This window comes from Centroberyx affinis, unplaced genomic scaffold (genome assembly GCF_046629955.1).
Source record: "Centroberyx affinis isolate AG114_WGS23_722 - 3 ecotype Tasmania unplaced genomic scaffold, CSIRO-AGI_Caff_v1 ptg000166l_1, whole genome shotgun sequence".
NCBI classification, from domain to species: Eukaryota; Metazoa; Chordata; class Actinopteri; order Beryciformes; family Berycidae; genus Centroberyx; species Centroberyx affinis.
This window is the reverse complement of record NW_027278863.1, coordinates 201,086-216,963: the sequence shown is the minus strand read 5'-3', so window position 1 is coordinate 216,963 and position 15,878 is coordinate 201,086. Positions and strand designations below refer to the sequence as shown.

At 43.8% G+C, this 15,878-nt stretch overlaps 1 protein-coding gene across 1 annotated transcript in view; it reads left to right on the top strand.

Annotated features, from left to right (window-relative positions):
- Positions 1 to 15,878, top strand: part of LOC139656075 (dedicator of cytokinesis protein 9) — a 72,342-nt gene that overhangs the window by 20,606 nt on the left and 35,858 nt on the right. The window contains exon 2 of the mRNA XM_071533564.1: positions 11,708 to 11,824. Within this exon, the coding sequence (XP_071389665.1) occupies positions 11,708 to 11,824 (117 nt within the window). The remainder of the gene's footprint in view (positions 1 to 11,707; positions 11,825 to 15,878) is intronic.

The following is a 15,878-nucleotide window of genomic DNA, read 5'->3' as shown; positions in this document are numbered from 1 at the left end:
TCACTCACTCACTCACTCACTCACTGTATCTCCTCTGCTGACTGAGGTATTCCTACAAACACAGACTAGGGCAGCTAGGGCTTACAGTGAGACTTTCCTGTGAGCCGTCCTCCCAGGCTCTCTCTGGATCTCTTTTGCCCAAACACCGGCACTCTCTCCCTGGGTCAGAAGCTGTGGATTTGTGGGGTCTGGGCTGGATGATGGACCAGGCTGGAGCAGGGGACGATCAAGGAAACTGGGTCACCGGCAAGCTGTCCTGACTGATGCCTGTTTGGACCTGGAGTAATGGGGTGCACCACCAGCACGGTTGTGTTTGATGGGCTGCGCACTGTCTTAGAGAGGAACTGTAGTGGCTACATCTGTAAGAGTGCAGCCGAGCCCATTGGGCCGTCTGAGGCTGAGCGGGCGCTGAGTCGGAGAGAGTCGCGTGCATGGCCAACACCGAGAGTCCTGAAGGTGTGTGTGTGTGTGTGTGTGTGTGTGTTTGTGTGTGTGTAGACTGTGCATGTTTGTCATTGAATTGTACAGCACATTCATGTATGCAAAGCTATGCATGTGTAGCTGAGCAGTTTGAATTTATTCTTACCACGTGCTGCTGTGTATGAAAAAGCTTGGCAAATGAAAACTATGCTATGTGCTATGTCTAAATGTCTAAATCTAAATGTCTCTGTAACACATGCATTCAGTACTGGAGTGATCATCCTCCTCATATAGAACTACTTGAAGTGTTTTCAAAGCAAACTATCTGAACTGTGTTTCTTCACCCATTCATATGACATCAAACCTTCTTTCAAGAAAGCAAAGTACAGAACATGAAAGTGATCAATGATTCATGCTGTGGTTATGTTAGAATATGTATTTGCATGTTCCCCAAGTGCATCCTTTTCTTCTGTGAAGGAAACACACCCATATTGTTACAAAATTAGATTTGAATGGTGCCTTTCCATATATTTGATTATGGTTATTATTATGATATGGTGATGATCATTTAAATTCATACAATTGCATGTCTGTTTCAGCCAGTGAGGTGAATATATATACACATGAGTGTAACCGTATAAAATGTAGGGCAATAGGAGGGCTGGCTCTTACCTCTTGCTTAAGCGCTGCATGGGATAAAGCCTCTGTGGGAGGGGGTGGGATGGTGTGGATGATGGGTGGGATGGGTGGGAATGGGATGGGGTGGGTGGGGGTGAGGGGAGACAGTGAGCTCTGTGTCTGCTGGAAATCAATCACCGCTCTTCATCTGTGAACCGGCGGGCTTGGCAAGGCTTCTGCCGCTCCGTACCAGCTTGTCTTGCCCTTCTTGTTTGTGTTTACTTAACTGTGGTGTGTGTGTATGTGTGTGTGACATCTCCTTCTTCTTCGCTGGTTTCTGACAGTCATCAGGTTCACAGTAGTGAACGGAATGACAGGGACCGGTTGAGAGCAGGGAATTAGGTCAAGGGCATGGTCGCTTCCCTTGGCTCAGAGATGGTCTCCTCATCTAGCCGGGGTCAATTAATCCTCTCTCAGCATTTAGCAGTCTTACAAATCGATAGTTAAAAGAGCACAGGGGATGGAGCTGCTTGACACAGTTTTTAAAGCATTCACATTTTGGTCCATGGACATTGACCTTGCCCTTGTGTCTAAAATTGAGCAGTAGCAGCACACACCAACTCCTTTTTGTATGGGAAGAGATATTTCTCTCCATTATTTTGTATTTTTTTTTATCACTATTTGCACCTTTTGTAATCCTTGTAAGGCCTGGCTATTGAAAGATATGAACCATTGCTTTTGCCCTTTTAATTCCTTTGATTGCGGCAGGTCATTATTACTGTGAGTGGGAATTTAAAACAGATGATGGGGTTAAAGGCCACACGCACTCATTCTCGCATGCGCATTAACAGAACAAAGTTATCTGTGGGAGGCTGATCTGTAGTCTGCAGGCACTGAGTAAGTCATTAGCTGGCCTGTTTTGGGAGTTTAACTGCTTTGTTATTTCACTCACTGATTACACCAGCGCACCCTTTTCCTCCCTCATGGAAACTCACATCTCATGCTCTTCAGGAGGCAATACAGATGCCTTTCAGAAATAAAAATCACTGATTTAAGGGAGATAATACAGCAATGTGTATGCTTTTGTAATTCGATAGTGTCGTGTTTCGTCCATATTCTCTACAAAAACTCCCAAAAAAGCTATGGTGCATCTCAACGTTCCTGTTTGGTCATTCTTAGCTTTCGGCTTCCTTCTTATATTTCTAAGAAACGTTTGAGGCCAAGAGCAATACTGTAACACAAAAGCTGAATCGCCTGCTAGTCTTATCAATGGAATGTTGTTGCAAGGAAAGAAAGAGAAAGTGGTGACGTCAGTTTGGTCCGAGATAAAAGTGCCTTTTATCGGACGATGTTTTCAGGAGTAATGCTTCTTAGACCTCTGATGGTTTCGCTTGCAATGAACCATGTCTAATGAGTCAATTATGCTATGTTTATAAGTTCCTTGTGTTAGGGAGTCTATGAAATAAAATACCTAACTAGGCCTGCATGCCATCTCCGAAAATCAGCCACAGTGTTATTCCATTTAATAGATTAAATTACTTGAATAATGATCCACTCTCCTCCTTGGCTAAGTGGTCTCACTGACTTATAACTTACTTGTTCGTGATTGAAGCATGTGCTCTTAATATAGTATTTAGATATTAGGCTACTATAATTTCCATAGAGCCTGCTCTCATGACTGAATACCTGCTGTACAGACTACATATCCTTCCACACACACCGAGTCTGTTTGGTTGAAGTTTTCCCTTTGATACCCATCTAAAAGTGGAATGTCTGACAGACAGGAAGAGTTGCACACACACACACACACCATGTTCACCAGCACATCTACATGGAAAAGAAAGTGAATAAAGCATTTCTTCAGAACAAAGACAACCAGTAAGACCACTCTCCTTACAGCTTTCATGTCTTGGGCTAATGGTCTTACAGTAAAACAACAGCATACTTTGCTCGGCTAGGCCATTGTTTTCCCTGCTATGATTGTTTCCTACTTTTCAAGGCGTTTCAGGCATCCTGAAGTTGCTCCAGGGACGGTGTTTTTTTGCCCGCTGTCTTGCTGATTGAGACAGAGGAGCATTATCTCCAGCACTTAGGCTCATGTACCAAGACCTTCTGGCAACAGCAGCTTGGCTCGATTTTCCCACAGACTCCAGGGCAACATTGTTCATATTCAGCACAGCCAGTTACCTGCATGTTACATTTAAGTCTTGCATGGATCAATAGAGCTGTCTTATATTCTTGCGCTCAATCTGTCTTAGCCTTTAGTATCGTAATAATATAGTGGTTTTACCACGATGTAAGCATTATCACTAAGTGCATTGCTGTACTGTAACTCAGGGAGCGTGAGCTGAAGTTCTATAACGGTGTTTATTTTCTAGCTGTGTTTTATCTCATTTTCAATGCCATTGTGTCCTACTGTAGTGACGTTAACAGAGGGTGTAGACATGCCATGTTGTTATGATTTTCCTTACCTCCATGGTAAAATCTCATTCTCACCTGCTGCCTCAGCGCTCCCTGTGGGACCGACTGAAAACAGGCTGCTGGGTGGTGGGTCCTGGTGCTAGTGCTGTGGAGCGGAGGTGAGGGATGGGCTGTGTTTTTGTTACATTCCAGGTCACACCCTGTTTTGCTCTGGATCGTGCTGGGAAGGCCCACTGATTGCATCAAGCCCTTGTTATGTAACTGACCGGCCCAGTCGTAGTCCTGTCCAGGCTGAGAATCGCCACTGGATGGGTGCGGGCGGTGTCTTGCTAACTTGGCCCAGGCTGGACAAACACCACTATAATGAGACTTGGTTGTATCTGGGCTCATATCATCTGGAGTGGAGATAATGCTGCTTTATCATTACAGCATGCGCAAAACGCTCTGCTCTATGCAGTGCTAATGAAATTTGACAGTGGGACAACACTAATTACACATAAATTTCAATTTTATTACATAGCCAGACTCTTGTGTAAGATGATGTGGCATTGCCAATTAAGATTGATTCCTGTATTTTTCCACATATAAATCCTTATTCTTAGTACTGTAATAGGGTGACTCAGTGATGACAAAAAATGAAACCTAATAAAAGTCTCAAATGGCTCTAGAGGAAAAGAGAAGATCCTATCAATGAATCATGCTTCACAAAATGAAACTGTTTTTGTTTTGTTGTTTCAACACTATCCCTCTGTATTAATGACTTCTCAGAGTCAGAGACACAGCATTCCAGTGTATATTCAATAAAAACTATCTCTTTACCATACATGTGTACCGCCATTTAATTTACACATGAGTAGAGAGCATATTAAATTGTATTTGAGCAGAATCCACTTTTTCAAAACAGTCTTGAAAGTCTGGTTCGGGCAACCGGAACACATCCTTACTCAACACCAGCGTTTTCTCTGCCACTACAAAAAGCACAGTGGGCCTCCCTGCTCAGACTAGGTGCCAGCTTGCCCCAAAAGATTTCATTTGTATTGGTTTCAATGGGCAGATTTAGTTTTTCTTAGTCTGAATTTTATTTCAGTGCCAAGAAAAAAAAAAATTGTGGGGAAGCACTGTTCCACACTATGTCGACTCTGAACACAGCCTTTTGTACTCCATAGTTGTTGTCAGTCATCTGGGAATACAGTAGCAGGGCTGCAGTGCAGAAGGGAAGTCTCTTTGAAGTTATCTCTTATTGCTGCAGATAGGAGCTGCCAGGGAGAGGAAGCCTGTCTTTGTACAAACACATTATTCCTTGGTGATCAAAGTCAAGCAGCTAGCACTCTTAATGGCATTGTTCCCTATGCTCAATTTAATTACACCTAACATTAAAGGAAATGTCCAACTATAAATATATATCTAATCAATATGCTCTAGTGTGGCTGAATGTATATCCCACAAAAATATTTTTATAATACAGTGTCTAGTGTTTTATCTCTGCAGAATCTGTATAATGACTTTATGGATTAATTTGTGTGTCAATGAAGCAATAGCAGTTAACCATATCATAAATCATGTAGATTCCCCAGAAAGAGAGATACAGTAAACAAGTGGGTCTTTCTGATAAAATTGGCCTTAGGATTGTGGTTGAGTAGGAGGAGTAGTGTGCTGTGGTTGCACAAGTGTGTACTCCCTTATATAAAGTGAACATCCAAACAGGAATCCTGCTTAAGAAAAACAGGCGCTGACATATGTGGAAAGTTGAAATAGCAAATGCGATGTTGAAGCATGTTGCATTATCTTGCCAGGATTGTTTTTTTCTCTGGAAAACACCTGCCTGCTTTTCCCAAAGATGATATTCAGTCACAGCTTGTCATTCATCAGTGTGTGGTAGCAAAGTGACAGGGAAGACAACGCTTATCTGAGACAGGAAGAGTGTGTGATGATTCACCCCTGCTACTCTTAAGCCCAGAGAGAGCTGACATGTGTTCCTCCAGGAAGACGCTTTCTCGTAACTCACTCCACTATGGAACCTGTCATGATCCCCGACTCTCTGCTCTCTCAGTGTGTCTAAGCCAGCATGGGAAGCTAGCGGAGGATTAGCTAATATCCCTTTCACACGCACATCCCATGAGTATATACACTACCAGGCAGAAGTTTGGACACATTTTTACTATTTTCCACATTTTAGAATTATAGTAAAGACATCAAAACTATGAAATAACATGCAGTGACCAAAAAGGTGCTCAACAAATCAAAACTATCTCATATTTTAGATTCTAGTAGTAGCCACCCTTTGCCTTGATGGAAAGGCAAAGGCTTTGGAAAGAAATTCATACATAGGCATCAACTTCACTATTTATATTTGTCTAAGAATCAAATTTCAAGTATTTAAGCATAAGCCTTTAGATCAAAATAGCTTTAAGATAATGAAACGTATAGTACATTCAATCAGTTGTGTCCAAACCTTTGACTGGTAGTGTACTATATGTATGCTGATCTGGGTCCACACCGCCAAGGAGGCAACTTGCAACAAGCCTTTTACAATGCAATGCCCTATGAGCTGTAACCTTATACCATCATCACAAGCAGATGTGTTTACATTCTGCGTTTAACATGGTGGACAGTATGATATGCCAGACAGGGACAGCACTGAACTTTCACACCAAGCGGAGCAGAGTTTGACCCGGCTCTCAACTCTGATCCTCATCAGGGTCATTTTGTGTGTTACGCAGGTCAACCGTCAGTGTAGAAGGAGTATAAGGTGCTAAAGAGCCTGAGGCTACTGTGATCAGTGACTAGTCAACTGCCGTTAGGTGGAATTTGGGGAGGGGTGGGGGTGCTGGGGGGGGGGGTTGTCTGGGGTCTTATGAATATGTGGGGCCCATGGGGGCAGGGGACAGTGGGAGGGGAGCAGCTGTGGAACTGGCCTGGCCCCTCCCCCTGGCGTTAAAGTCAGACGCAGGCGTGAAAAGATAACATCCTCCCCTGCTGTGGCCCACCAAGGAATCTGGAGGGTCAGGCCCACTCCAAGGTGGGTTGACTGGGGCTGCGTCACGTTGGAATGCCCCTCAAGCAGTTGGATCAACAACCAGCGGCTCGTGGAGACAGAAGTCGGGTCTAATCTCTCTCTGCTCAACCTCTGTGATTACTAACAATCACTATCTTAGATTTGACAGCTACAGTCATGCAGTGGAACCAGCAATGAAACATTCAGTGAGTAAAGTTTATCTGTGACAGTGTGTGATGACTAATTTGATTTATGGCGCGGAATGGAACAGCTTGGCCTTAGGTCATGGTCTTTAGCAGTTAATGTGGGTCAAGATTTGTCCATGTTTTTTCTGAAGCGCTCGCTACAAACTCAATCTGATGAGCCGAGTCTGGCAGCTTAACTGTGATTTTGACATGTGGAAAATCACTGCTAAAGCGCCGCTGCTGATTCGCTAGTGGATGCCCTCATATGTATTCTCCAGATGCTTGACTTGGTGTCTTTAATATTGGCGCACACACTGATGAAAGTGCCCTATTGTTGCCTCATTCTTCTCTTCTAGCTTGTTCCTCATGTTGAAAGCGAAGCCAGCTCTTATTCCAGCTGTCCCACAAAAGGCGTGGACAGTCCCTGGTCAGACTGTAATACTTGAGGAATGTGTATCTTTTGTTTGCCTTTGTCAACCCTGTGTCATTGTGCAGGTGGATGGCGCGGGGTCAGATATCTTCAGTGTGTGTGTGTGTGTGTGTGTGTGTGTGTGTTGTTACTCCCCCAGGCAGTACAGCTGAGTGTGGGAGGGGCCTTCTCTCTCCAGCCTGGGTGTGAGTTCAGGCTCTCAGACTCCCAGAGACAGAGCAGTCCGAGAAGGGAGGGTGTGTGAGTGTGTGTGTGTGTGAAGGAGAAACTTTCCTGACTTTTTCCTGCACAAGGCTTTTCTCCTTTGGATATGCTGGCTGTCCACTTCTCTTTGGGATCTAGCGAGGAGATATCTTGCCACAGCTGCTGTTGACAATGCAAGGAAGGGCTAATAAAGCGCCTAAGAAGGAGTTGGTCATTGAGTCTCCTCAGCAGTACAAGAGCTTGGCTGCAGCTGAGACTGAGGTAGACACAGTGCCACAGGTGGTGGTAAGTCACAGAAGAACTAGACTATGCTACTTTTTGGTTTATGTTAAAATATTTGAGTTAGAAAGCTGGTCTGATTTACAAGTAGATGTTAATGTCACTTATGTAATGTCATAACCACAGTTATAAAGTCCTAAAGCAGGTGCCATGAGCTTCTGTGCTGGTGATCTAATGCCTGAATGCCCAGTTCACTTTTTGTCATATCTTTGATTGTACACAATGGTGCCAACTCCCATTTTAAAAAGTACTACGTTAGCACCAGCAGAGAGGAACGTTGGACTTGACTACCTGGATGGTCGCAGCACACCGTTACATTTCCTAGAGTTTATGATGGACTGTCTTGTAAAAAGTTTTATTTGGCTCAAAAGTCAACCGTAATGACAGGGGTAAAACCCTCCTGCGGGTTGAATTTGTCCAGTGGCTGGGTCTCTACTGAGCCATCTGAACAGTCAGTAGCAAAACATTTAATGTATCAGTGAGTAGAGAGTCATTACACAGCACAGTCATTACACAGCACCATTGTTTCAGCCTGTGCGAGGCTGCAGTGATGGGAGGAATGGGAGCCGCAGCAAAACAGCTGCTATAGCACCGTGGAGAGGGAGTTGAAGAGATTTCTTCAAAAGTTTCTGTTTTGTGCTCCTCCCAAGGATTGCTGTCAGTTTGTGGACTTTTTTTAAAACTGTGATTTCTTTTGATGAAATGGAGAAATACAATACAATACAGAAATAGCTACACTATTTTCAAATCGACATAAAACAGTATTCTGAGTCTACAAGGCCTACACTCAACAAGTGTTTTAATTAGCAATATCCAATAACTTACATGTTAGTTATGCAATTTAAAGCTGGGCAGTAACACAGGACTGAGTCCACTGACTGTGGTCAGCACTGTGGGCTGAGGGAATGACTGAGCTTCTGGTTATGAATGGTCATTTTCTTACCCAGTGCTTAGTGTGCTGTGTGGTTGGCCTTCTCTGGCCACTGACATAAGCATGTGGAGGAGCTCAGTGCTGCTGAGGATTGTGGGAGGGTATGGAGGGAGACAATAGATCAGATTATAGTCAGCAACGAGAGAGTGGGTTTAGCAATCCATCAATGGCGAGCAGAGGAAAGCATCCCTAATAATGGGGTCACATCTTTTAGCGGCTAAATATCTGTATTTTTAAGCCTCTTTAATTGCATTCAGATTTTGAGTGCAGCAGCTCGAGCTTCAGCAGGTATGTGGGGCAGGAAAAGGGTTTTTGATGTGGTGATGTGGTGGAGTTACAAAATGCATGACTACTCCTCAAATTTCATTTTGTTAAAGACTCCCATTGTTGTTGTTGTTTTTGTTGTTGTTTTCTTCATCATTTTCCATCATTCATCATTGACTCCTTTCACCTCTGACCTCCAGTATGTCCCACACACAAGGTGTTTGGGAATCCCCCCTGTTTATCAGCTTCTGTGTCAGAGTCGGTGTCGTTTGTCTCATGGCTCGGACATGTCAGGTTAATAATGATCCTGAAGCAGTCGTGTGTTTATGATGTTCTTAAAGGCTTAGGCTCACACTTTGTCTATTACAGGCTGTCATCGCTCTGCCCTGCCGCACAACACACCCGCAACTCTGTGATCATAGTGATGTAGAGATTTTGGTTACTGGAGCAGGACACATACACACACACGCCCACACACACACGCCCACACACACACACACACACACACACACACACACACACACACACACACACACACACACACACACACACACACACACACACATACAGCTTATCTGTCTGGACTGTTATCTACCAGAAGTCTTTAATCATCCTTCCTTCCTGACTCACCTAGCCTGTCTGCCTGCATCCTCTCTCTCTCCCTCTCGTGGTAGAGACACCTCACTATGAGTCCTTTTAAGTGTGACTGGGTTGGGATGGGTACATTTTACATTTTGCATCCTCTCTCTCTCTCTCTCTCTCTCTCTCTCTCTCTCTCTCTCTCTCTCTCTCTCTCTCTCTCTCTCTCTCTCTCTCTCTCTCTCTCTCTCAAACTGTCTCTCTCGCTCTCTCTCTCTCTCTCGTGGTAGAGACACCTCATTATGAGTCCTTTTAAGTGTGACTGGGTTGGGATGGGTACATTTTACATTTGTGTTGAAACCAGTTCTGAGTAAGCCATTGTTCATCTTACGAATGGCTGATAATGTCCCAACCCGCTCCGACTGGCAGACATGGTGGCACCTTCTCCTGTCTCTTATCCGCTCCTTGTCGCTGAAACTGATACAAGAGCCAGTCCCATCCGTCCAGAGTGTGAGGTGCTCTTGCTCTGTTATTAACAAGGCTGCTAGCAACACATATTAAAGGGGGTCAGTATCCAAGACTCTCCCTCTGAGATCATGCTAGTATTATCAACCCCAGATGTGGAGGCAACGTGTGAGCTGTGCTGTCGCTCAGCCCTAAAGTGTGGCGACGCTACACTGTTCACTTCACACTTCACTATCTGGCACTAACTGGCTGCTAGATTCACACACACTTCAGCTCTAGATCCCTCGTCCTGTCAGCTGCAACTGCTGAGAGCCTGCACTCCATATAGCCATGTATCTAATGCCAGCTGTATCTTTGCAGCCCGTGTGCACTAGTGGATCAGTACCATAACAACATTATACAGCCACTATGCCATGATGTACCATAAATCTGTAATCACTATCTGATAATGTAGCCACATCTGCTCCTATGGATTAAAAAACATATACAGTATGTATATATAGTCTGTTTTGCTATTTTTGCTACTGCATGTGACTAATGTTCTCATGTAGTTTTTCATACTATTGATGTACATTATGATATGTTTTGAAGAACAAAATGGGTACAGATTCCCCCTCTGGAATGTAATACACATTCATATCTGTGTAACTTGTGGCATGGGCTTATGTTGACAAGAATATCAACAAGGAACCATTCTGTTTTCAAAATAACCGAAAAGTAGATTATGGGATGTTCAGATGTTCAGATAACTTTAAATCCACATGTTTCTTATGTCAACTAGACTAAAAGATGAAGCTGGAGGTTGGTTTCTTGTCTGCTGTATCAGATAACAGTGTATTTATTGTATGTAGTGTACATATTTGATTTGGAGTGAGTTTTTTGTGTTGTTGCAATGCTATTTCCCTCATTGCCTTGACAGAGATGTGATGTGTGCTGGCTGTCACGGCGCGATGAGCTCATCACGTCCCTCCCAGTGCTGAGGCGGATGTATTCTCTATGGGCGGATGGAGCCCTCATAGGGCGTCATGGTGTATCTAACAGATAGCATGTGTTAGTATAGGCCAAAGCTACAGTACAGCTAGATTTACTAAGATGCGTTTAGAGCCTATTCTGTCTATTCTCTGCTTCTTCTCTGCTCCTGTGCGTAGTTATATGCTTCACTTATTGCATGCTGTTTGTCAACTTTGAATGCTTGGACTGGGAACTTTTCTGCTCTTTTGGTCCATCGTAGGCCAAATCATCTGACTATCATCCCATCTAATGTTTAGCTTGTGGAGAGATAAAATCCTGCCTCGGGATGCCAGTCTATTGTTATTACATCTGTGGTGCATTTTCGATGCTGTGCTCTATCAAACCAGGCAGCTCGACCCAGGAGAGAACTGCACCACTATCACTTCTCCCAGATTTCCCTCTTTGCTCTCGTTGAACGTGGCCTTCACTTTCCGTGCACTGAATAGTTTCCATTTTCACTGCGGCACTAGTAAGCGTGGAGTTTCAGCGGAGGTGAGCTCCCTCCCTCCACCGTTGTGTCTCCCAGGATTAGGGAAGGGTTCAATTCACTTTCTATTCAGTCAATTTGCCAAAGTGGAAATTTTGGATGAAACAGATATAAAAGGTTTCCTATATCCGGTGTGTGAAATATATTGAAAATGAAGGCACTATCATTGGTAAGTGAATTGTAGTCTCAGTTTATGTTTTGAATTGAATCGACCCCCACCCTGCTCAGGCTCTCTCTTTGTGGGTATCAGTATCCTCTTGGAAGCAAAGTTGTAGAGTACATCCATTCAGATTTCTAGGCAACCAGGGATACATCACTCTGTCATCCAAATAAATCTGTCTTTTGATGTATGTGTCCCTTGGTTAGTATCAGACTGCAGTGTATGTGTGTAACAGAGTGTCTTGTCTGTGTTCCCCAGGTGAAACCCAAGGTTATCGAGCCGTTGGACTATGAAAATGTGCTGGTGCAGAGGAAGACCCAGATCCTCAGCGATGTCCTCAGAGATATGCTGCAGTTCCCCCTGGAGGACTTCCAGGTGAGTTTCACACCAGCACCACCTCAGCCACAGACAACAGGGTTGTATTGGTAAGGAGTAAGTAAGGTTTTAGATTTATAAGTAACATGAAGATGGTGGTTCTGTGTAGCTCAATGGCTGGTAATAGCACTGCCAGGGTTGGGGATTTAATTCCCATTTGGGCCACTTATGTTAAAAATGCTCGGGCACTTTGGATTAAAGTGTCCACTAAATGGTCTGTGTTAATGGCAAAGATAGAGATATTTCACCATGCAACAGAGAGGCTTCTAGGTCATGAAAAGGTCTTTACGAGAATGTGCTCCATAACCATACAAGGTCGTGCCTTTTAGTGTTATCTGCCCAGCATCATTAGTTCCCCTCCCACTTGCGTGTTTTCTTTGTTGTATTTGTTTGGCTTTTGCAGTCTTTCCCTTTGGCCCAGGCTCGGCCCGCGTTGTGAGTGCTGGGCGGGGTCGTTCACAGACGCTTTCCTTTTGTTTACATCCCTCCATGCTGTAGCGAGAGAGGGGTCAAGGGCCATCTGTTTAATTGGCTCATTCTGCCTCCTATGTTGTGACAGAGGAAGGGTTATCTCTAACCCCATTCTGCAGGACGTACGCTCGCACAAACTTTCCACGTTGGGGATGGAAAATCTGAAATGGAAATCTGGCCCGGTGCTGGCGCTTTGGGAAGTGAGACCACTTTGAAAGATGTCCTTACCAACAGCAGCAGTGAGACATACTGCATATCCTCATATCCTCACATCTGACCCTACCTCACTGTCTCACGGTCCAGAGGAAATTTCATAGAGACGGGGCTTTTATTGTTACAGCTTTCCCTCCACTGAGAGCTGTCTTTGTTTCACAGACCATGATGACTTTAACATCTTTCCTCCGAATGCCTGTGTCAGAGAGCAAGACAATATAAAGAAGTGTGATATTTTGTTGATTTATACAACACATTAACTGGTCTCTCTCTAAATGTCATATACTCTAATTATATACTCGTATGGAGTTTATATCGAATTTATAACATGACTGTGAAATAGTTATTGATGCACATTAAAATGCTTCCTCTCACTGTATGTGGAGCACAGAATCTGTAACCGGTTCCCAATCAGCACTCTCTCCGCACTGTGCAAACTCTCCTTAATGAGAATGGAGGGGGGCTTTGAGGAGAAGAGAGGGAAAAGGAGTGTTGCTAACTTTGGGTTTGGCACTGGATTAAGCCCGGGGTTGTTAAAGGAGCTTGGCGATTGGTGAAGGCCTGGCAGCTGGGGTGCTCGGTGACGGCCAGGCAGCCTTGACTTTGTCTCCTCTTATATCACGCTGTTCCAGTGTGCCGCTCTGTCTGTGACATACCGGCTTTATGCACAAACAGTACATTGTCAAGGGAATGACAGGTGATTCTGACTGAGGGGGAAAAAACCCCACTGAAGACACATTGACCGAACCTAACATCTGTTCAGGCCTCTCTGAGCTCTTGTTCAAGCAAGCTTTTAATCTGCTTCTGTGTCAGGACCTTTCGATGTTGGGGAGGTACTGCTAGTGCTCATTCACACAGAGAGACACTGCTAAGTGTATAGTGCTTGGTGATAAATCAAGGCTAGAGCAGGCAGAAAGAGCTCCTCTGACCACTGTACCTGTCTGTGAGTTGTTCTCAGTTGGTGTATAAATCCTGTTTTTGGCAGTTGCTCAGCAGCAGAAACCGCTATCAGGTCTCTACCTTGTCCTCTACCCCCACTGCTCAATCCAAAATCGTTTGTTGGAGCTTTTTTTCTTTTTATCAAATCGTATCTCAGAGAACAGCGAGTTAACTGTTTAGGGAAAAACATGTGAAGAAGTGTTTATATTATCTCCATCTGGTTTTGATCAGAGGGCTCTTGGCACAAGGGAGTTGTGTGCAGGTCTCTCTCCCTGTTCTCTCTGCGTGTCTTCTGGGAAAATTTGTCCAGGATTACAGAGAGGAGGTCCTCCCCTTCGCTCCCCGCCTCACTTCCAGGTGAACACCAGGCCTGTCATAAAGCCTGCGGATCGGGAAGACCTGTCACTGACTTTACCTTCAGGAATGTTCTGACACTATTCCTTTTCCTTTACTGCACCCGCTTCACAGTTGCCGGATGGTTTTGATAACACCACATGCTGTATGTCTTTAATATCAAGACACCAGGAAATGTGAGGCGGTAATGTCCAGAAGCATACATGTAGAATTCAGCACAGTGTCTGGGTCCAAGCTAGGTTCAGGATGGAGAATAGTATTACCAATAAAATGACCGAATGTCAATGTGCAGCTGTATCCCATGTTCCTCTTGGGTTCTTTTCACCGGAGGATCCCATGGTTCTCCCTGGCGACTCGTAGCCCAATTAAATGCTTCCTGTTGCCTACTTCCCGGCTCCCTCTTGCCTCCATGCCTGTTTGTTTCTGCTGCTTAGATTATAGAGATTACCATCTCCCTGCAGGAAACCTGGCTAGTGGAGAGGAAGGGGAGACCTCAGGTTCACAAATACGAGCTCGGTATTGTATTTGTTATAGTTGACACGGCCGGCACTCCGGCTAACACCAAATGCAAGCTCAGAGGAACAGGGGAGCAAAGGGAAAGAAGCCAGTTTCTTGCTTCAACCTGTGTCTCTATTTCTAATATCAATAAACACATATATAGACACATTACTGCAGTTCCCTTGAAATGGTCCTGAACCTAGACCATATAACTGATGTTGTCCCTTCACTCAGGCTCCACATTGAACCCTGCTTCTAATTTCTTATGCTTGATGTCAGTGCTGGCAAGCATCTACATGTTTAGATGTAAGTTACTGGAAATTTTGATGAAGCCATTGTTAAGCTGCACATGTCTGAAGTGACTGGGGTAGTAAGCTATAGGGGCCAGTTTATGGCCCTGTTTATTACTTTACCTCTCATGTGCTTGAGCCCAACCTTACTGCAGATAGTATTTGAGCATCATATACCATTGGTGAGATGCATCTAAGGAAGCTTTATATACCTCTCTTTAAGTAGGGGAATCACTTTCATGGTGTTTTAAGATGGTAATGTATATAATGTATATAAACTATAACAATGGATTGTACAATATATATTAATAACATTAGATGCTTTATTTGCATGATTTCATGATAAAAAAATAAAGAGGAGTTATCTTTATTCCATGTACTTAATGTTTGCAAGGAATCATGGGTAGTGTTATGTAGGGAAACTCCTTGGGATTGGTTACTTGTGTTCCCGTTCCTACCAGTAGCTATAGTTGAGATAGTGCAAACTTGTTCTGGATTTTGTAATATGTGGGGGTTGTAAGCACATTGGGTTGACTATCTGATGAGGTGAACACTTGAAGAATGTAGCGATGGTTTGGTTTTCTGTTTCTTCAGGTATAGTCACTGGTCAAAAATACTATAGCTTCGACTGGTTAAATCTGCAAGACTATAAATTAATGACATGTATCATATTTCTACTGAAAACCCTTTGTCGTCTCAATGAAGGTGTTGCTAAAAGATTAGAGGTGTTGTCTGTGTCCATAACAGTCATAGAAAACGCTCACAATTGTTAGATGGTCACAGGTAACAAGCATTTAACCAGCACTAAGCTAGTATTCACATGTGTCTTTTACCAATGTCAGCTGAACTGTCTGCACTCTCTTAGTGGCTGTATTTATTTTATTTTTCCATCCCTGCCAGCAAGGATTACATTCGGTCAAATGTACTTAGTTTTACAGAGTCAAAAATTAATCCTCCCTAGACCTGGCGGTGATTTTGTTGCTCATTTCAGTCTTTTACTCAGAGCAAGTTTAAATGTTGCAGCAGCTTCCAGAGAGCAGCTTGGGGAAAAAAGCCTCTATATAATAGCTAAAACAGACCTGTTGGTTGAGTTGTCCAGGAATGAGCCTGTGAGATTTACTGCTCTCTTGAATTGCTTATTTCACTTTTGGACCATTGCTCTAATCTTAAAATATACTTTACTGGAAGTCAGGTACCACTGTGGCATCTCCATTATGATTTACTGTTGGAGTCATTTTCATTGGAGTTTTTTAAATGGATGTGAGTCAAGTGTGGAATTTGAGGTTTGT